Source organism: Taudactylus pleione, unplaced genomic scaffold, assembly GCF_031769625.1.
Source record: "Taudactylus pleione unplaced genomic scaffold, aTauple2 ptg000738l, whole genome shotgun sequence".
In the NCBI taxonomy this organism is placed as follows: Eukaryota; Metazoa; Chordata; class Amphibia; order Anura; family Myobatrachidae; genus Taudactylus; species Taudactylus pleione.
Window position 1 is genome coordinate 440,698 of NW_028285140.1, and position 23,477 is coordinate 464,174.

The following is a 23,477-nucleotide window of genomic DNA, read 5'->3' on the forward strand; positions in this document are numbered from 1 at the left end:
ATGTCCTGGTCAGTATGCTCGGTGCTGCATTCTTGTGGTTTCACTATTACCCAACGCCTATATATTCAATGTTCCGCTGGATTAATTTTAAGCCACCCCCCACCCTTTTAATTTACATTAATTTGGGAAATCCTCCAGTGACATCATTACGGCTGCTGGACTGATTTTGTACAGGTGTCTGAATCACCAACGGCTGGCACCCTGTAGATAAGCCCTGGGGAGGGAGGATTAGGGAGAGGGGGAGTTAGGATAACAACTGACAGGTGTCTGTATCCTAACCCTGTTGGGATGCTGGCAGTGGGATTCTGACCGCTGGGATCACGAGGAAACACAGGGTCAGTACAGGGGTCCCAGCTCACTTAGGATGTGTATAGAAATGTCTGGTTAGGATTAAAGGCTTAAAGAGAGATATCAAAGTAAAACCTAAAATATATGAAATTGGAATCTTAATGGATATAGCTACAGTAAACAGATCTATTTCTTGGTAGAAGGCCTCATATATATTAAATTGTTTTATTGTTATGTCTTTCAATATTTGATTAATAAGTTTCATTAACAACTGCACCTAGCCTGAGGTATCCATGGGGGAATCTGGTGCATTATTGTTGAATTCAGGCTTTTGTAGAAGTCTCCTAATAGTGGGCTGCATTAGAACTGGATGTGAGCCCCTGTAGATATAGTCGGATAGTGATTGATTATTGTCAACAACATTTTTAAATTGTAGACGAAAGTCTTTCATATCAACAGCTCCATAAATAAGTATGTCAACGATGGACCTTCCATACTCTATCACACTTTTCATTCCCCCTGGTGCATCAACTAGATACCCTGCTGTGTGCATTGCCACAAGCTGTCCATGCTCATCAAATACTGGAGACCCGGAAGCCCCTCCATAAAGACATGTCTTATACGTTACTACTCCGGGGTCTTGCATTTCCATAAAGTGGTACACATTTACTATATGAAGAAATGAAGGGTCACGGGCAATTGTTTCACAAATATCCTTAACACGGTTAGAGAAGTTGATCACTGAGCACAAGTCAATTTGTTTGCAGTTCCCTCCTGGATGGCCAATGACGCTCGCTGTGCCATTTTCTGGTGGAAGTGCTACGTATGGTAACAGACCTGGATAAGAAGGCAATTCAGCACGAAAAAACGCAAAATCATGTTCCTCAGAGTATGACAGAATTTCAATGGGGCAACAATATTGTGCAAAATTTGGATTTTGATATTGATCTTCATAGTAGAATATTATTGTAGCTTTACAAGGTCCATTGTTATTTAGAAGACTTTTCACTACATGGTGACAGGTGAGGAACAAATCTCCAGTTACACAGAAACAGGTCCCATAATCTACATGTGTAACACTTACTAGAAGCTGCATCTTTGCAACACTGTCCATGTGTTTTGTAAGCAATCTGTGGGTGCTGGCAGTTACGGGTGCTTTTCTGGCATTATCACTGAAATTCTGTCTGATAATATGCCATGCATTTGTAAGGCCTCTGTTCTTTTTGACAAATGCATCAAATTCAGTTTTACATCTCTCTGTGATTTGCTTATAAGCCTCTGTGAGAATGAGTTCCTCGGGGTCATCATTGGCTGGATTAGTGGTGAGACTGGGGCTGGACTCTGTAACCTCTCCATGTGATGCTGTATTTGTATGATTGTTGACAGTGTCGCTATTGTCATGTACAAATATAGTGTATGTATCATCTAATGAGAGAGTTGACAGTGTAATTGTGCCCACGTATTTGTCCAGTTTTGTCCCTACAAGATAGAGCATATTGAGGTCCTTAAATCTCTTGTCATTTTTGAGAGCTTCTTCAATGGTTTCATCTCCGTATCCAAAGACGGCCAGTGGTGTATTGTCATCAGAACCCTGTTTCTTGCAATGTAATATTGTTCTTACAGCTCCCCCTTCTGTCTGCCCATTTTTCTTCACTTTAATAAATACCCCACCACTTCCCTTCTTGTAAGGTGGAGTCACCGTTGGTTTATCCTTTAGCTTGTGTTGCCTTAAAATAAGAGTTTTGTCTTTCCCCAGAGATCCACATGGTACTGATGGGTTGATTATTGCTTTAAGATTATTACTAAAAATAATCAGTTCATTTGACTCTTTGTATTTTTTTGTTAAATTATATCTCTTCACAGCATCAATGATTCGTTCATGTGGATCTACATTGATATGGGTATAACCCTCAGATTTACCATTCCATTTAACTCTCAGAGAGATCTGTTCTGTAGTAGGTCTCTGCTCCTGTGCGCTCTCCGATTCAGTGTGTAGTTTCTACAAAAAGAAAGTAAGTTGTTTTTGTAAGGTCATTAGCACTAAGATCACATCACATAAGCCATAGTAATACGAAGAAAAAATGGATTTAGTACCCGCACAAGAGCACTTCAATTCTTCACATATTATACACTGCACCCATACATACAGTATGATCTAGTAAATATTTTTATATTTGATTTCTCATGGGAGGTGCACTCTAGAATAAATATCACATGCAAGAAAAAGAGATAGTATTCTAAAGTGGGTCACTCAAAAAGCAGTATCTCCTAATATATAACCTTTATTACATAAATTAAGAGTGAATTATAAAAACAAAATGTACTTGTAACATGTATGTATTATTGTCAGTTATAAAACAGACACTTCAAATATAGGGTATTCACCCCAGTCCTTGGAATGTGGGCCTTGAGCTAGAATGCAGCTTTTGCTATTGGAGGTGTATTATTATACAGGTCAGTTATCAACCTCAGCTAATTGTTGTATACCGCTCCAAACCCTCTATACCTGAAAATTTACCACTATCCGCTAGATCAGTGATTTTCAACCTTTTGTAAATCAAGGTACACTACACAAGATTTTAAAATTGCCAAGGCACACCATCCAGCGATTTGGCGTGCGCGACCTATGAAAAAACACACATATTGGCCCCCGCAGGAATGAAACACACTACATTGGCCCCCGCAGGAATAAAACACACTACATTGGCCCCCACAGGAATGAAACACACTACATTGGCCCCCACAGGAATAAAACACACTACATTGGCCCCCGCAGGAATGAAACACACTACATTGGCCCCCACAGGAATGAAACACACTACATTGGCCCCCGCAGGAATGAAACACACTACATTAGCCCCCACAGGAATGAAACACACTACATTGGCCCCCGCAGGAATAAAACACACTACATTGGCCCCCGCAGGAATGAAACACACTACATTGGCTCCCGCAGGAATGAAACACACTACATTGGCTCCCGCAGGAATAAAACACACTACATTTGCAACCGCAGGAATAAAAGTATCACATTTTTGGGCCCCAACAAAAATAAAAATAAAGCAATCACATTGGCCCCCACAGAAAAAAAAAAAAAAAAAAAAAAAACACATTGCTCACCAACTAAAAAAAAAAAGCAGATTGGCTCACCCTGCCCCCGGGCTGGAAGCACTGGCTCTGTCACTGGTACAGGGAGGGCTGGAAGCACTGGCTCTGTCACTGTCGCGGGGCGTGCAGAAGCGATGGCTCTGTCAAAGGCGCGGGCAGGAAGCGCCGGCTCGTTCACTAGCGCAGGAGTGCAGGCTTTCTGGAGGCAATGTGGCGTGCGTGACCTGTGATGTCATGCCGCCACGTCTAGGGAGGTGACGGCCCGGGCACGCCTGAGCCTCCCAGAGGAGCTCAGCGGCAGCCTGGACCATACATTAATGTATAATGTGCCTGGCGGCTCTGACAGCCGCCGCGGCACACTTCACAACTGCCCACGGCACACTAGTGTGCCGCGGCACACCGGTTGAAAACCGCTGCGCTAGTGGCTCTTATATATTCTGAATCCTGCTGGTTGCTAGAATAAAAATGTCATGTAACTACACATAGTGACTATTTATTCTGTTACAAAGATACTGCTCTCAGCAGTTACTCATCTGATATCCACAAAAGGTCAAATCAATTGATTTACTCAGCCCTCTCTCTGTATAGGTACAAATAGTGTATATCTGCCTGCAGTATTCTACAATAACTAGTATACCCTGTGTAATTCACTCATACTGTTCAACAATCTGTGTTGTGTAAACCAGTTACACATCTGGTGCACACTTGAACACAATTTGTATGTGATCCAGTAGGTTATCACACTGCAGTTGTAGACTGCTAAGGCAGTTTGGAAGTATCAGTACAATTTCATGAGTATAATATTCTCATGGGGGGCTTAGATACCCTTACTATATTCCCATGGGGGGGGCTTAGATATCCTTACTATATTCCCATGGGGGGGCTTAGATATCCTTACTATATTCCCATGGGGGGGCTTAGATATCCTTACTATATTCCCATGGGGGGGCTTAGATAACCTTACTATATTCCCATGGGGGGGCTTAGATAACCTTACTATATTCCCATGGGGGGCTTAGATAACCTTACTATATTCCCATGGGGGGGCTTAGATATCCTTACTATATTCCCAAGGGGGGCTTAGATACCCTTACTATATGCTCATGGGGGGCTTAGATACCCTTACTATATTCCCATGGGGGCTTAGATACCCTTACTATATTCTCATGGGGGGCTTAGATACCCTTACTATATGCTCATGGGGGGCTTAGATAGCCTTACTATATTCTTATGGGGGCTTAGATACCCTTACTATATTCTCATGGGGGCTTAGATACCCTTACTATATTCCCATGGGGGGGCTTAGATACCCTTACTATGTTCCCAAGGGGGGCTTAGATACCCTTACTATATTCCCATGGGGGCTTAGATTCCCTTACTATATTCTCATGGGGGGCTTAGATACCCTTACTATATTCTCATGGGGGGCTTAGATACCCTTACTATATTCTCATGGGGGGCTTAGATACCCTTACTATATTCCCATGGGGGGGCTTAGATATCCTTACTATATTCCCATGGGGGGGGCTTAGATATCCTTACTATATTCCCATGGGGGGGCTTAGATACCCTTACTATATTCCCATGGGGGGGCTTAGATACCCTTACTATATTCTTATGGGGGCTTAGATACCCTTACTATATTCTCATGGGGGGCTTAGATACCCTTACTATATTCTCATGGGGGGGCTTAGATACCCTTACTATATTCTCATGGGTGGCTTAAATACCCTTACTATATTATCATGGGGGCTTAGATACCCTTACTATATACTCATGGGGGGGCTCAGATACCCTTACTATATGCTCATGGGGGGGCTCAGATACCCTTACTATATTAAAGCAAATAATATATAGAGCACTTAATAATTTTTTCACTTGTCACACTGATTGTCACTCTCAGGTAGATTCTTTTGATATTGATTTATAACCACAGGCAGATGTCAGACACAGAAAATAATTTATTTGCACAGGTTAAATGTCTGCTGGTAACATATATATACACAGTAGTTCTATTGAAAACACTTTCACTCCATCCTAGCTATATGGTAGGAATGTGTCTGGTGTTACTCTGGCCAAAATATAATTAGAGCAAAAATAACATTGCTGCTATGTCTTCTGTTGGTTTGTTATCAAGTTAGGTATAACTCTAGATGATATAGCCTGTGAATTACGGCATTCAGTATGTCCGAGGATCCTCCATTCAATGGGCACGCTGATCTAGGTTCACCTACTAGCAATTGCTGAGTAAAGTTTCCTGTTAATTAGTATACCACTCAGGTACACCATAACCCTGTATGTGACACTATTATTAATGTAATGTTTCAATAGTGAATTGCACTTTGGAGTGTATCATTGTATTACTGTTATTTCTTATAGCTGATGCTGTCAGCATCGAAGATAAACCCCCTTGGGGGCTTTTCTCCTCTCAGAGTCACACTGCACACCAGATTTAAATACACATCAATGCCATTATGTACATAGCAGGAGGTATTGCTGCAAAATAAAAATAAAAAAAATTTCTTGCTAACTGCCTAAATGGAAACTAGCTTGGCCATTTTTAACATTAAAAGGACATATAAATGTCTATCAAACTGTGGCCCTCATTCAGAGCCGCTCGCAAAAAGCGAGCACTTGCTCTGAATGAAGGCGGTCACTTTTTTTTTTTTTTTAAAGCCGGCCTCCTGGCCGCTCGCTTGAATCATTAACATTTCTTACTCTTTCTGTGCCACACTCTCTTTTTTTCATTTTTTGTCACAGGTCTCTTCAAATTTTTTTCATCTGTATATGCCCACAGATGCATATCTGTCACATTCATTCACCTAGTTCTTCGCACTCTTGCCTATGTTTTTAGCACTTGTCATTTTCATTTTTCTTCCTCAAACGGCTCTACCCATTTTTTTCACACCACACCATTTATACATTTTTAAACACAGCACCACATTTCTAGTTTTCCCCATGTCCACATACAGGGTCACATCATTCCAACAGTATTCTTTTTTCGATATGTTCATAGTAATCCTGTTTCTGTTGTTCTGTTTCTTTTTGTGTTTTTGCGTTTCTTCATGCACGCTATTTCCTCTTCTCATCTCCTCTTCTGTATCAGTTCCTTTTACCATCAGGCTCTGGATGGCAGCTCCCCTCTCTTTTTTTAAATTTAGTAATCACAGTTAGTTTCAATATTCATTTTTTTCCTACAGGGCCAGCTCCACAGTGCCAGAAAGCGTCTGGGGTAGCCATGGCAACCCAGCGCTGATGACGCGTGATGTCATCAGTCCGCGAACTCGGGAACCGGACGGAGACGGAGAGGCTGGCCTTGCTCGTGCACGCAACGGGTGTCTTCTTCTTTCTATTTAAGGTACGTTTTTTTGATTTCCACTTGTTCACACCTTGACAAAGGGGCTTAGCGCTCCGAAACGTTGTTTTTTTGATTACGTGACACCACTTAATATATTTGCTTTATAACCAGCCTCCGAGTACCGCAGCCTTTTTTGCTTAGTTTCATATATATATATATATATATATATATATTACAATTAAATCAAATGTAGGGTGAACCCAGTGTGTGACTCATAAAATATGTTATAAAATCAGGAATTCAAAATAGGTCATAAATCACAATACCAACGGTGGCGGTCAGACCATTGCAAATTCAATAGCTTGATTATAACACCCATGGGCATATACAGCATATGTCTTACATATGCGCATATATGGAAAACTGGCATAGAGGAGTCTGAGTGCAGAAGAAGGACGTTATTTTTTGTGGAGTGAAGACTTTATATATACTCAATAGTTCATCATGGCTCCAGCAATATAAACTACATTTTCGGGACAGAGTTATATTGATAAACTACACTGGATTATTTGTTTCTAGTGGTGTTATACAACCACACATAGAAGCTACATTGTTTTCAGGACAGAGTTATACTGACATACTATACCGGACTACTTGTTTCTAGTGGTGTTACATTTTCACATATAGAAGCCACATTGTCCGCAGAGAACTTATTATTGCTATTTCCCATTAGGTGCGCTGGAGAGTATCTTTTTTTAATTTTTTGCATTGACCTTGGTAACCTGTGAAAGTTACCCTTACTCTTAAGCAGCCCTATTTAACGTGGATCGCGATTGTTTATATTCTTTGTATAGCATACACAGCCAAACTATCCCGCGGCACACCACAATTGCAATAGGCCACGTCCCTACGCATTTCATCACTTGGACTTTGTCAGAGAGCAGCCCTCTGTATATGCTGTACATGCCTACTGCATAGAGGAAGAGCTTTATTCCACAGAGACTGTTTTTATGGTGAATTCGCCTGAATTTTACTTTGCCTGAGTTTTTATTTTACCACCAAAAGTCTTTATTTTAACACATCGGTGTATACTATAAGGCTTGTGAAAGGTGTGCTTTATGCATAAAAAAGTGACCCTGATCTTATTGAGGGAATCACTGATCCATTCCTTGCTGATATTTCCTGAATTTTAGAAAACTATTGTATGTTGTATAACCTTCAAAGTAAAGGAAAACCCCTAAGATTCACTTTGAAAGCAACTGGAAAAATCATGTCCTTAAAAAGGGTGAAATGTTGTATGACGAATTGTACCAATTTAATAAACTGTGGACATAAAAAGTTTTTAATTGTTTAAGGGTGTCAATAATATTTTCATTAATTGTATAGGCTTTTGATTATGATCTATCACTATCTTTACTATTACTATTTATTATAACAGGAAAATAGCACCGGCCTTAAACCACATCAATTTTGGGGTTATACCACTGAACTCGGCACAGGATAAAAGGCATAATATTTAAATATATATATATATATATTAGGGGTAGGCGGGTTCGGATTTCTGAAATCCGAACCCCCCCGATCCGAGGCCGATCCGAGTGAGGCTCGACTTTTCCCGCCTGACTCGGATCTGAAATCGAGGCAAAACGTCATCATCCCGCCTTCCAGGTCTCGCGGGTTTTGGATCCTATATAAGGTACCCACGTCGGCGCCATTTTCTCACTCGGCTGTGGACAGGGAAGAGGGAGGGTGGGAGTTAGGGCTGGGTGGGCTGTGTAGTGTAGTGTAGTGCTGCTGTTGTCCACTACGTCAAAGTCCATAGGGGCTGGCTGTGTTGTGCTGTGCTGCTGTTGTTAATAGGGGCTGTGTCCACTACTTCAAAGTCCATAGGGGCTGGCTGGACTGTGTTGTGCAGTCAGTTCTCCATAGGGGCTGTGTCCACTCCAAAGTCCTGTGCAGTGTCCCAGTCCTAAAGGGGTGCTGTAGTGTTGTCCAGGGGGTGCTCTGTCCATCAGGGGTGCTCCCCCCAAGTGCTCAAAAAATAATATTTTTTCTGTGTTTGTGAATTGTGTGCGCAGTAGCCGCACGTGCATCAACAAAGTAGTGCCAAGCGTGTGCCTGTGTCATAAGTAAAGGGCCGGCTGGCTTGACCGTTAAAGGGTGCTGTAACCCCCAAAGTACACTCCAGTCCAAACCAAAACAAAATATTTTTTCTGTGTTTGTGAATTGTGTGCGCAGTAGCCGCATGTGCATCAACAAAGGAGCAGCACCAAGCGTGCGCCTGTGTCCCATAAGTAAAGAGCCGGCTGGCTCATTTCTTAAAGGGTGGTGTAACCCACAAAGTGCACTACTCTCCAGCAAAAATAAAAAAATATTTTCTGTGTTTAGCCGCACGTATATATCAAATCGATATAACATAAATGGAGGACCAAACTTTCTCCGATAAAAATAAAATAGAGAAAGATCAAGAACCACTTCCTCTTAGTGCTGAAGCTGCTGCCACTAGTCATAACATAGACGATAACATGCCATCAACGTCGTCTGCCAAGGCCGATGCCCAATGTCATAGTAGAGGGCACATACAATCCCAAATGACAAAGTTCAGGAAAATGACCTTGAAAAAAACATTTAAATCGTCTGAAGAGAAACGTAAACTTGCCAATATGCCATTTACGACACGGAGTGGCAAGGAACGGCTAAGGTCGATCCCTAGTATGTTCATGACTAGTGGTTCAGCTTCACATGACGATGGAAGCCCTCCTCCCACTAAAAAAATCAAAAGAGTTAAGCTGGCAAAAGCACAGCTAAGAACTGTGCTTTCTAAGAAGATATCACAAATCCCCAAGGAGAGTCCAAGTGTGGTGGTGGTTGCGATGCCTGACCTTCCCAGCACTGGACGGGAAGAGGTGGCTCTTTCCACCATTTGCACGCCCCCTGCAAGTGCTGAAAGGAGCACCCACAGTCCACTTGCGGATATGCAAATTGAAGATGTCACTGTTGAAGTACAACAGGATGAGGATACTGGTGTAGCTGGCGCTGAGGAGGAAGTTGGCGAGGAGGATTCTGATGGTGATGTGGTTTGTTTAAATCAGGCTCCGGGGGAGACAGTTGTTGTCCGTGGGATGAAAAAGCCCATCACGGTCATGCCTGGGCAGAAGACCAAACATTCCACCTCTTTGGTCTGGCAATATTTCTATCCAAATCCGGACAACAACTGTCTTGCCATATGTACCATATGTAAAGGTGGAATAAGAAGGGGTAGGGACGTTAACCACCTAGGAACATCCGCCCTTATACGGCACCTGCAGCGTGTTCATAATAAGTTACTGTCAAGTTCAGAAACTTTGGCTAAGACCGTAAGCAGTCCAGGGACACCTAAATCCCGTTGTCCTGTTGTATCCAAGCGCCTGCAAACCACACCGTCAACTCCCTCCTCGTCAATTTCCTCCTTAGTCAGGATCGGAAGTAGTCCTGCAGACCATGTCTCTGGCATGACTGACTCTCCTATCCGGGATTCCTCCGGAGGATCCTGCATTGCTACGCCTCCTGCTGCCGCTGCTGCTGTTGCTGCTGCTGGGAGTCATTCATCATCCCAGAGAGGAAGTAGAAACACCAATACTTTTACTAAACAATTGACCCTCCAACAGTCCTTAGCAAGGAGGATGAAGTACGACAGCAGTCATCCTGAAGCAAAACGTATAACTGAGGCCTTGACTGCTATGTTGGTGTTAGACGTGCGGCCGGTATCCGCCATTAGTGCAGTGGGATTTAGACAATTGATGGAGGTAGTGTGTCCCCGGTTCCAAATCCCGTCTAGATTCCACTTCACTAGGCAGGCGATACCGAGACTGTACAGAAACGTCAGAAAAAGTGTCCTCAGTGTCCTGAAAAATGCCGTTGTACACAATGTCCACTTAACCACGGACATGTGGACAAGTGGAACAGGGCAGACTAAGGACTATATGACTGTGACAGCCCACTGGGTAGATGTATCACCTTACGCAGCAACAGCAGCAGCGTCACCAGTAGCAGCATCTCAGAAACGCCAGCTCGTTCCAAGGCAGGCTACACTGTGTATCACCTCTTAGAGAAACTGAGGGAAATCATTGCCCAGTGGCTTACCCCACTTAGACTCTCCTGGGGATTTGTGATATCTGACAACGCCACCAATATTGTGCGGGCATTACATCTTGGCAAATTCCAGCATGTCCCATGTTTTGCTCACACAATAAACTTGGTGGTGCAGAATTTTCTGAAAAGCGACAGGGGCGTGCAGGAGACGCTTTGGGTGGCCCGAAAAATTTCTGGCCACTTTCGCCATTCAGCGACTGCGTGCCGAAGACTGGAGCGCCAGCAAACACTCTTGAACCTGCCCCGCCATCACCTGAAGCAAGAGGTTGTGACACGGTGGAACTCAACCCTCTATATGCTTCAGAGGATGGAGGAGCAGCAAAAGGCCATTCAAGCCTATACATCCACCTATGACATAGGCAAAGGAGGGGGTATGCACATGACTCAAGCGCAGTGGAGAATGATTTCCGTGTTATGCAAGGTTCTCCAGCCCTTCGAACTTGCCACACGTGAAGTCAGTTCAGACACTGCCAGCTTGAGTCAGGTCATTCCCCTCATCAGGCTTTTGCAGAAGCAGCTGGAGAAAGTGAAGGAGGAGCTAAGACGGAGCGATTCCGCTCGGCATGTGGGACTTGTGGATGAAGCCCTTCATTCGCTTTCCCAGGATTCCAGGGTGGTCAATCTGTTGAAATCAGACCACTACATTTTGGCCACCGTGCTCGATCCTAGGTTTAAAGCCTATGTGGTGTCTCTCTTTCCGGCCGACACAAGCCTGCAGAGGTGCAAAGACCTGCTGGTGAAAACACTGTCAGCTGAAGCGGAACGTGACACGTCAACAGCTCCTTCTTCATTTTCTCCCGCAACTGGGGCTGCCAGGAAAAAACTTAGGTATCCTAAGCAACCCGCTGGCGGTGATGCAGGGCAGGCAGGACCAAGTTTGGACATCTGGTCCGGACTGAAGGACCTGGCAACAATTTCTGACATGTCTACTGTCACCATTGACAGAATGGTGGAGGATTACATCGGTGACAGCATCCAAGTAGGCATGTCAGACAGTCCATACCTGTACTGGCAGGAAAAAGAGGCAATTTGGAGGCCCCTGTACAAACTAGCTCTATTTTACCTGAGTTGCCCCCCTCCAGTGTGTACTCCGAAAGAGTGTTTAGTGCAGCCGGGAACCTTGGCCCTGATTCAGAGCCGTTCGCTATTTGCGGTCGTTCGTTCAAAAACAAGGGGTGGCTATTCAAATGATCCGTTCGCAAATTGCAGTCTGTTCACACCTCTAAGTCTGAACGAGCGAGCAAAACATACGCTCGTTTATTTGTTAAAAACGCCCCCTGGCCGCTCACACCATACGTCATGTCCGCTATTTATTAGATTAATCGAGTACATCGACCAGCGTATGAACTGCTCGCTATTCTTGTGGTTGGTGTTTGCTACCACAAATTTGCGAGCAGTTCTGGCTATAAAATAACCCAGTGACGTGGTCAATGACGCTGCTGTATTAATTATGCACACCCATAATACGCCCGTTTTGACCTTTAAGCACGCCTGCGTTCGGATCTCCACTCCCCATTTTCAAGCACCTTCCCCTGTTACCACCCACATACGCCTCATTCTGTCACTCAAAATAGCAGGCACTCGCTATATAGCGTACAAACGATTTTTGGCCGCACTGACTGGTTCGCGCATGCGTACTAAAAACCGTACGCATGCGCAGATGTGCAAACATCGCTCGGAACGAGCGTACTGCCGCTAACGAGCGGCTCTGAATGAGGGCCCTTGTCAGCGAAAGGCGTAGGAGGTTGCTTCCACAGAATGTGGAGAAGATGATGTTCATCAAAATGAATTATCAGCTCTTCCAGGGAGACCAGCCTCCAGAACGTACAGAGGGACCTGTGGTGGTGGATTCCAGTGGAGACGAGTTAATACTCTGTGAGGATGAGGATGTACACAACACTGAAGAGGGTGAGGAATCGGTGGATGAGGATGACATCTTGCCTCCGTAGAGCCAGTTTGTGCAGGGACAGATCAATTGCCAGCTTGTTTTGTGGGGGCCCAAACGAACCAATCATTTCAGCCACAGTCGTGTGGCAAACCCTGGAGCTGAAATGATTGGTTTGTTAAAGTGTGCATGTCCTGTTTATACAACATAAGGGTGGGTGGGAGGGCCCAAGGACAATTCCATCTTGCACCTCTTTTTTTTCTTTGCATTATGTACAGTTTGGGGCCTAGTTTTTCAAACTGCCATCCTGTCTGCCACTGCAGTGTCACTCCTAGATGGGTCACGTGTTTGTGCCGCCCACTCGTGTCGCTTAGCATAGTCATCCAGCTACCTCGGTGCAACCTTTTGGACATAAAAACACTATTGTGAGGTGTGAGGTGTTCAGAATAGACTGGAAATGAGTGGAAATGAAGGTTATTGAGGTTAATAATAGCATAGGAGCAGAAAAACCCACAAATTCTGTGATTTTAGCTGTTTTTATGCTTTTTTTAAAAAAAATACAGATCCAAAACACAAAACCCAGAACCCAAAACACGGAAGGGTGGTTTTGGCAAAACCAATCCAGATCCAAAACACGAAGAAAGATCCAGATCCAAAACCAAAACACGAAAAGTGGCCGGTGCACACCCCTAATATATATACACACACACACATATACACATACATACATATACACATACATACATATACACACACACATACATACATATACACATACATATACACACACAGGTTGAGTCTCCCATATCCAAAATGCTTGGGACCAGGGGTATTTTGGATAACGGAATATTCCGTATTTTGAAATATTTGCATATCATAATGAAATATCTTGGGAATAGGACCCCAATATAAACACATAATGCATTTATGTGTTATATACACCTTATACACAGCCTGCAGGTGATTTTATACAATATTTGATATAATTTTTGTGGCTCAAGGAAAGTTTGTGTACAGAAATGAAATTCATTTATGCTTCATATACACCTTATACACACAGCCAGCAGGTAATTTTATACAATATATTTAATAATTTGTGCCTAATGGTGCGTACACACTGGGCGATTAAAGTGGACGACTGAACGATAACGATATAGTTATCGTTCAGTCGTCCACTTTATCGTCCATTTTTAGCACCAAAAAGATGAACAATGACGACGACGCGCGTTCCCGCTGGTCGTTCGTCATCATCGTTCATCGCGCTGACATGCAGGCCAACCTGACGACCTCGTCAGGTTGCTGCATGTCAGGGAATGTGGGAGAGAGCCCGGCGCTGAACGATATCGCTAATGATATCATTCAGTGGCTGTGCTCAATGTCATGAACGACATTGAGCACAGCCTGCCGGGGACACACTAGACGATATCGCTCAGGGAGCATATCGTCTAGTGTGTATGCACCTTTAGACTAAGTTTGTGTACATTGAACCATCAAAAATCAAAGGTTTCATTAACTCAGTCATGCCAAAATTATTCCATATTTCTGAATATTTGGATATGGGAGACTCAACCTGTATAAAATATATATATATATGTTAGTGTGTACCAAGCGTCCAAAAAGAAGTATGAGGGCACTAACCAGACTTCAATAGTATGTCCGTATTTAATTACAATACCACTCAGTCAAAAACAAAGGGCCTGATTCAGAGCCGCTCGTAAGCGGCCATTCGCTCGTTCGGAGCGATGTTTTCACATCTGCACATGCGTACGGATATTAATACGCATGCGCGAACCAGTCAGTGCGACCAGAAATCATTTGTTCGCTATATAGCGAATGCCTGCTATTTTGAGTGACAGAATGAGGCATTAGTGGGTGGTAACAGGGGAAGGTGCTTGAAAACGGGGAGTGGAGATCCGAACGCAGGCGTGCTTAAAGGTCAAAACGGGCGTTTTTAGGGTGTGCATAATTAAAACAGCAGCGTCATCGACCACGTCACTTGGTTATTTTATAGCCAGAACTGCTCACAAGATTGTGGTAGGAAAAACCAGCCACAAGAATAGCGAGCAGTTCATACGCTGTTCGATGTACTCGATTAATCTATCAAATAGCGGATATGACGTATGATGCGAGCGGCCAGGGGGCGTTTTTTACAAAATAGCGTCCGCAGGTTTTGTTCGCTCGTTCAGACATGGAGGCGCCAACAGACCGCAAAGAGCGACCGGTTCATTTGAATAGCCACCCCCTTTTCCTGAACGAACATCCGCAAATTGCTAACGGCTCTGAATCAGGCCCAAAGTCAATAGTTCAGTCCAGCCAGACCTTGGTCAAGGCACAGTGTGTGTTCCCAGCAATAAGATCCTGATTCCTATCCAAGAAGCAACACTTTGTCTCATTGGCATAACCAGAACTTTGTAGGCCCCATAGCAAACTTTTGAAGGGGCCCCTCCCCAAATGCTTCTAGAGAGACACCGACCTCCAAAGTGGTTCTTCACTTTATGTCTCCTAATATTGCTCAAGTTAATTTTATGCACCGTACAGTAATAGTGCCCTAGTTTATTTTATGCCCCATAGTAGTCAGTGGAGGTTCTAGGGGCGGGCTAACAGGTCATCGCCTCGAGCGCTGACCCCTAGAGGGCGCCGCTGAGCCCCCGGGAGGCAAAAAAAAAAATCTCTTAAACAAAGACCCCCCCAGGGCCGCCCCCCCCCCCCGTTAGCCGCCGCCACAGGGAGGCTGCATTTGTTGGGCGCCCGCTGATATTTGTTATCAGCGGGCACCCGGCTCCCTCCCTGCAGCGGCAGCCGAAAGCCAGAGCTCACTCCTGAGCTCCGGCTTCCGCAGAGAGCACTATGGGAGGGACGTCATGACATAATGATATCTCTCCCATAGATACGTGGTGGAGCCGCGGTCGGACCTGACAGCAGCGGACGCAGGAGCGGGGCTTAAGGTAAGCATTGTTTGTATTTTAATTGTTTTTTTTTTTTTTTTACAGCACCAGCACAGGAGGCATGGTTATAGGGGGGCATTACTACTGGGGACATGGCTACAGGGGGGCATTACTACGGGGGGCATGGCTATATGGGACATTACTACTGGGGGCATGGCTATAATGGGCATGGCTACAGGGGGCATTACTACTGGGGCATGGCTATAGGGGGGCATTACTACTGGGGGCATGGCTATAGGAGGGCATTACTACTGGGGGCATGGCTATAAGGGGCATTACTACTGGGGGCATGGCTATAGGGGGGCATGGCTATAAGGAGCATTACTACTGGGGGCATGGCTATAAAGGGCATTACTACTGGGGGCATGGCTATAGGGGGCATTACTACTGGGGCATGGCTATAAGCGGCATTACTACTGGGGGCATGGCTATAAGCGGCATTACTACTGAGGGAAATGGCTATAGGGGCATTACTACTGAGGGAAATGGCTATAGGGGGCATTACTACTGAGGGAAATGGCTATAGGGGCATTACTACTGGGGGCATGGCTATAAGTGGCATTACTACTGGGGGCATGGCTATAGGGGGCATGGCTATAGGGGGCATTACTACTGAGGGAAATGGCTATAGGGGGCATTACTACTGAGGGAAATGGCTATAGGGGGCATTACTACTGAGGGAAATGGCTATATTGGGGCATTACTACTGGGGGCATGGCTATAGGGGGCATTACTACTGGGGGCATGGCTATAAGGGGCATTACTACTGGGGGCATGGCTATAGGGGGGCATGGCTATAAGGAGCATTACTACTGGGGGCATGGCTATAGGGGGCATTACTAGTGGGGGCATGGCTATAGGGGCCATTACTACTGAGGGAAATGGCTATAGGGGGCATTACTACTGAGGGAAATGGCTATAGGGGGCATTACTACTGAGGGAAATGGCTATAGGGGGCATTACTACTGAGGGAAATGGCTATAGGGGGGCATTACTACTGGGGGCATGGCTATAGGGGGCATTACTACTGGGGGCATGGCTATAAGGGGCATTACTACTGGGGGCATGGCTATAAGGGGGCATGGCTATAAGGAGCATTACTACTGGGGGCATGGCTATAAGGGGCATTACTACTGGGGGCATGGCTATAGGGGGTATTACTACTGGGGGCATGGCTATAGGGGGTATTACTACTTGGGGCATGGCTATAAGCGGCATTACTAATGAGGGCATGGCTATAGGGGGAATTACTACTGAGGGCATGGCTATAGGGGGCATTATTACTGAGGGAAATGGCTATAGGGGGCATTACTACTGAGGGAAATGGCTATAGGGGGCATTACTACTGGGGGCATGGCTATAGGGGGCATTACTACTGGGGGCATGGCTATAGGGGGCATTACTACTGGGGGCATGGCTATAGGGGGCATTACTACTGGGGGCATGGCTATAGGGGGCATTACTACTGAGGGAAATGGCTATAGGGGGCATTACTACTGAGGAAAATGGCTATAGGGGAGCATTACTACTGGGGGTATGGCTATAGGGGGACATAATGGCTATAATGGGGGCATTACAACAGGAGGCATTACTACTGGAGGCACATCTATAGGGGGGGCACTACTATATGGGACATTACCAATGGGGGCATTAACACTGTGGGCACTACTAATGAGGGCACTGCATGGGGGGCACCACCAATGACCCATTTGTGTAAGGGGCTCTACTACTGTGGGCTTTGTATTAGGGGCAATACTACTGTAGGCCTTGTGTATAAGGGGCACTAATTTGGGCATTGTGTAAAAGGGGCACCACTGTGTGTCATAACATGAATAAGGGACTTCTGTGTGGCGTAATTCGAATTGGAAATAATGTATTATAATGGGAATTACTGTGTGTAGCACAATGTATTATACAGGACATTACTACGTGTGGCATAATGTATTATAATGGGAATTACTGCGTGTGGCATAATGTGTTATACAGGTTATTACTGCGTGTGGCATAATGTGTTATAAAGGCCATTACTGTGTGTGGCATAATGTGTTATAAAGGGCATTACTGCGTGTGGCATAATGTGTTATAAAGGGCATTACTGCATGTGGCATAAAGTGTTATACAGGGCATTATTACATGTGCATAATGTGTTATAAAGGGCATTACTGTGTAAGGTGCATTACTGCACATAGCAATTATTCATCACGAGAGGAGAGCTTGGGGGAAGCCCAGCACCTTTGTAAGTGCTGGGCACGCCCACAGTGTGATGAATTGGGGGTGTTCCTCAAGGACACGCCCCGTTTCCGGAAGCGCTCACGCTTTCAGCACGCGCAGAGGAACGCCATCTAATAAAAGTTGTTTGTTTTTTTTTGGGGGGGGGGAGGCGCAACTGGGAACTTTCGCCCTGAGCTCCACAATGTCTAGAATCGGCCCTGATAGTAGTGCCCAAGTTCACATTATACCACACAGTGCCACCAGTTCATATTATTCCACCAGTTCACATTATACCACACAGTGCCACCAGTTCATATTATTCCTCCAGTTCACATTATACCACAGTGCCACCAGTTCATATTATTCCACCAGTTCACATTATACTACACAGTGCCACCAGTTCATATTATTCCACCAGTTCACATTAGCCACATGGGGCAGGAACCAACTAGTTCCTACTTGATTGGATACACCTTTGGGTGGAGATCTTCTTAAATTTAGGCACACTGTCATATTGTCCCTTTCTGGGGCCGTCCTAATCTCGGAGCTCAATTCTCGCGTCCTAGCTTTAAAAGGCAATAAACATGGAAAAGCATTCTCTGCAACAGTGCCAGGTTTACTGATCAGCTCAGCTGTGTCTGTGAGCATGAAACAGGAGTGTGGGAGATGGATCATATCAGGGTGGAGCTTTACGAAAAGGGAGATACAGAGAGGGTCACTGACCTTTTCCGCTTCTTAGGCCTAGTAATTTCAGGAACTTGGTAGACAATTATATGAGCTGGGTCTGGGGCCCCTTAAGCTATGGCACCCCTTGCAGCCACTATAGCATTGCCCAAGCTTCTACTTGTATGCCAGTAATTTGTACCCTGCATTAGCCACTCCTGGGACTGATGCCAAACTCCAGCAACCAGGGCTGAGTGAAGGACCTCACTGTGAATAATACAAAATAAAACTTAAGTTTACTGGAGGGGATTCAGTTATTAGCAATCTGTGGCTTGGCTGAGTGCATATCAGCTGGTTACATTATTACCTCCGACATCACGAGTTTTCCTGTGCACCTCCATGCGGTGCCATGATGTGCCGTTCCAAATCAGTACATCACAGCCAGTACTTTGAATTAAATCCCCCACCCTTAAGGTATAAAAACATACCAGGCACAATTAAACATTTAAGGGCTAAATTTGAGCTGGGTTCAAAAATAAAAAGAGCAAGTAACTTTACACCTTGGCAACACGATGCTGGACTGCGGGGTGGGTAGGCAGGTGTAACATGAGAGATTAGATTTGGGAGGGACACATCCAAACTCAAATCCAAATTTCACTGTAAGATTAAAGCTGTCCAGCATCTGTGGGCTATGGGCCTGATTCAGAGATGTACGTTTATCCAATGATGAATGTACATCTTTGAATGTTACAGATCTATGCCTGCGCAGGACCGGTTCTGCTCATTTTAAGGGACTGTGTGACATGCGAATTTGTACATTGTCATTAAAATAATTCTCGTCCATTCTATTGATGCTTACTGGAGTCACATTAGAGGTATTAATAATTTTGGGAAATTCTTTTAAGCCTGACCAGATGTCATAATGGTGTTTCACTCTGGTGTGCTGAGTTGTCCTCATCATCAGTGGGTCTCTTGGAAAAGGTCAGTGTTTTCCTGGCAGCTGCATTTGCAGGAGAAACTGAAGCAGTATACGTTGACGTGTCATGTGCCACTTGAGCTGACAACTTGCCCACAAGGAGCTCTTTGCATCTCTTAAGATCTGTGAGCCTGATTCAGAGCTGAACGCTCTGACCAGAGCGCTCGCTCTGAATCAGGGCCCTCCTCCATGAAAATGGAGCGGCCTCCTGGCCGCTCGCATAGCTGTGGGTGACCACCCACAGCATATGCGAGCGGCCATGATGATGGTCGCGATGGTCTTGACCATCGGACTTGCGATGGAGACCCTTCGGTAGGGTCTCTCTGCCGCAAGCCCTGGAGTGATTTTGGCTCTATCAGAGCCAAAATCACTCCCACTGACATCACTAGTGATGTCAGTGGGGCCGGCTTCAGACGGTAGGCGTTCCCATGGGAACGCCTCCATCTGGCAGGCACGCCCCCCAAAGGGGGCGTGCTGTCAATCAACATCGACAGCATGCCCCCTTTGGTGCAAGACCCCGAGCGATGGAAAGCCCGTCGCTCACCGAGTCTCGCGCATGCGCACGACGGAGCTCCCTCCATCGTGCGCATGCGTAGTGGGGAACATCGACCCCCTTGCGAGCGTCCTGCCGCTCATGAGCGGGTCTAAATGACCCCCTGTGTCAGTTGGAAAGAAAGACATAACGTATGCTTTAAACCTGGGATCAAGCATGGTTGCCAATATGTAGTGATCCAACTGCAAGATGTTGACAACCTTTGGTCCTAGCAAAGCGAATAAAGAACTTGATCTACAAGTAAACCAAATCATGCCCACTCATTAAAACATAGTTAAAATACCATGCTTGCGGAAGAGGTGGACATTCCTTCTCCTCCATGGAGTCCTGGGTCCCCACGGGGCTCCCCAGACAATCTGGGGACTGGGTAATTAGTACTCTCCCAACCCCCCTCTTTGCACCCCTGTATATTATAGAATGACACAATCCTGTTGAAGATGGAGAGCACTACTGCTCAGACTCCATATTGGTCCCTCCAGGGAGACTTAATTCCCTTACCAAGAAGGTCACCGTGTGTAGTTCTGCGTATGCACAGTACCATCTTGTAATTGTGTTAGAGTACCACTGTGACTCCATAAGGGACCCTGCGATTACTGCCTAATCATTCAACTTCTCTAAAGATGCTGATATTGCTTGCATCCTGCATCAATAGCCACATACAGTCACTGGCTGGTAGCCTGTTCGATCCACCCCTCTTAAGCTCTGCTCCATGTTGTCAGACTTGTATTTGTTTGTGGACCCAGTGTCTGAGAAAAGTCTATATGGGTGTCTGGAGGTGTGTAGAGAAAGCTGACAGGCCTGAGGAGACCTCCTGGCATGAGGTAGAGAACACTTCCCTGACTGGGAATCGAACCTGGGTCTCAGTGGGGAGGTGCCAGATTGTACCCACTAAACCACCAGGGACTTCGGTATTGGAGACAGGTTGGTATGTATAGCAGAAAAGGAGTGTAGCAGTAGATTTACCAGGCTGGTACTGGGTTGTTACTGTAAATAACATAACAACACTGTTCTTACTTGTATCTGTAAACCGGAATGCTGAAGTGGTAGATCTTGGCAATGTATTTACCAGGCTCGAATTGGGTTGTCGCTGTAGTCCAGGATCCAGGAGGACTCAGATGGTAGCAGGACCAGATACAAAGCGAACACCGGAATGGGTAGTGGATAGTGATACCAGGAATGGCACCAATGGAGCAGGATCCAGCAGAAACTCACTGTGCAGCATGGATGGTATATACACAGGTTTAGTACTGGTTCAGGTAAATGGAACAGGCTGAGATTACTTGTGCAGCCAGTGGAATAGCTGCCACAGGTGTAGAACACTTGCAGGAATTTGTGCAGCAAACAGGAACAAAACTGCACCAATGGAAATCCAGGAATGCAATAGGAGCACAGTATAGCTTACCCCGTAGAGACTGAGGTTAGACATTGTACTGCAATTTGGTAGAGTCAGCAGCTGGGATATATATCCCTGGGTTACCTGGGATAGGCTGAGCAGAGACAGGTGGTACGCTGAGGCTCAGGCTGTCACTTGATTGGCTTGTTGCAGGCAGGTGATCGGGACTTGTCACTGCAGTACTCTGTAGCAGGCTTAGATCTTGCTTGAGGCCTAGCAGGCCGAGAAACACTGAAGCCTGTGCGTCTGGGATGTGATAGAGAATGCTGGAAGAATCGGTAAGAGACGCAGCGGCAGGGGAAACAGACCCGGGTTGTGACACACATTAACAAGTCTGTTACATGCAAAAACTGTGAGTATGGCTATGCATTCACATTGCCACCAAATAGACCACCCTGCTGGTTAAGTGTTGGTGTACATTGTCTCAGGGCATCCACTGGTGTGTACATACATTGCCATACCACCACTACCTGTACACACACATATTTAAACTAGGGGTGAGCGGGTTCGGATTTCTGAAATCCGAACCCCCCCAAGCCCCCCCGATCCGAGTCCGATCCGAATCAGGCTCGACTTTTCCCGCCTGACTCGGATCTGAAATCGAGGCAAAACGTCATCATCCCGCCTTCCGAGTCTCGCGGGTTTTGGATCCTATATAAGGTACCCACGTCGGCGCCATTTTCTCACTCGGCTGTGGACAGTGAAGAGGGAGGGTGGGAGTTAGGGCTGTGTAGTGTAGTGTAGTGTAGTGCTGCTGTTGTCCACTACTTCAAAGTCCATAGGGGCTGGCTGTGTTGTGCTGTGCTGCTGTTGTTAATAGGGGCTGTGTCCACTACTTCAAAGTCCATAGGGGCTGGCTGGACTGTGTTGTGCAGTTAGTTCTCCATAGGGGCTGTGTCCACTCCAAAGTCCTGTGCAGTGTCCCAGTCCTAAAGAGGTGCTGTAGTGTTGTCCAGGGGGTGCTCTGTCCATCAGGGGTGCTCCCCCCAAGTGCTAAAAAAATAATATATTTTCTGTGTTTGTGAATTGTGTGCGCAGTAGCCGCACGTGCATCAACAAAGTAGTGCCAAGCGTGCGCCTGTGTCATAAGTAAAGGGCCGGCTGGCTTGACCGTTAAAGGGTGCTGTAACCCCCGAAAGTACACTCCAGTCCAAACCAAAAAAAAATTATTTTCTGTGTTTGTGAATTGTGTGCGCAGTAGCCGCACGTGCATCAACAAAGTAGTGCCAAGCGTGCGCCTGTGTCATAAGTAAAGGGCCGGCTGGCTTGACCGTTAAGGGTGCTGTAACCCCCGAAAGTACACTCCAGTCCAAACCAAAAAAAAAATAATTTTCTGTGTTTGTGAATTGTGTGCGCAGTAGCCGCACGTGCATCAACAAAGTAGTGCCAAGCGTGCGCCTGTGTCATAAGTAAAGGGCCGGCTGGCTTGACCGTTAAGGGTGCTGTAACCCCCGAAAGTACACTCCAGTCCAAACCAAAAAAAAAATTATTTTCTGTGTTTGTGAATTGTGTGCGCAGTAGCCGCACGTGCATCAACAAAGTAGTGCCAAGCGTGCGCCTGTGTCATAAGTAAAGGGCCGGCTGGCTTGACCGTTAAGGGTGCTGTAACCCCCGAAAGTACACTCCAGTCCAAACCAAAAAAAAAATTATTTTCTGTGTTTGTGAATTGTGTGCGCAGTAGCCGCACGTGCATCAACAAAGTAGTGCCAAGCGTGCGCCTGTGTCATAAGTAAAGGGCCGGCTGGCTTGACCGTTAAAGGGTGCTGTAACCCCCAAAGTACACTCCAGTCCAAACCAAAAAAAAAATTATTTTCTGTGTTTGTGAATTGTGTGCGCAGTAGCCGCATGTGCATCAACAAAGTAGTGCCAAGCGTGCGCCTGTGTCATAAGTAAAGGGCCGGCTGGCTTGACCGTTAAGGGTGCTGTAACCCCCGAAAGTACACTCCAGTCCAAACCAAAAAAAAAATTATTTTCTGTGTTTGTGAATTGTGTGCGCAGTAGCCGCACGTGCATCAACAAAGTAGTG

The 23,477-nt window shown here is 45.7% G+C and overlaps 1 protein-coding gene across 1 annotated transcript in view; it reads right to left on the minus strand.

Annotated features, from left to right (window-relative positions):
- Positions 1-565: 565 nt before the first annotated feature.
- The window catches only part of LOC148477174 (uncharacterized), a 167,147-nt gene continuing 144,235 nt past the window's right edge, over positions 566-23,477 (minus strand). The window contains exon 10 of the mRNA XM_088457085.1: positions 566-2,287. Coding sequence (XP_088313211.1) covers positions 566-2,287 — 1,722 coding nt within the window. The remainder of the gene's footprint in view (positions 2,288-23,477) is intronic.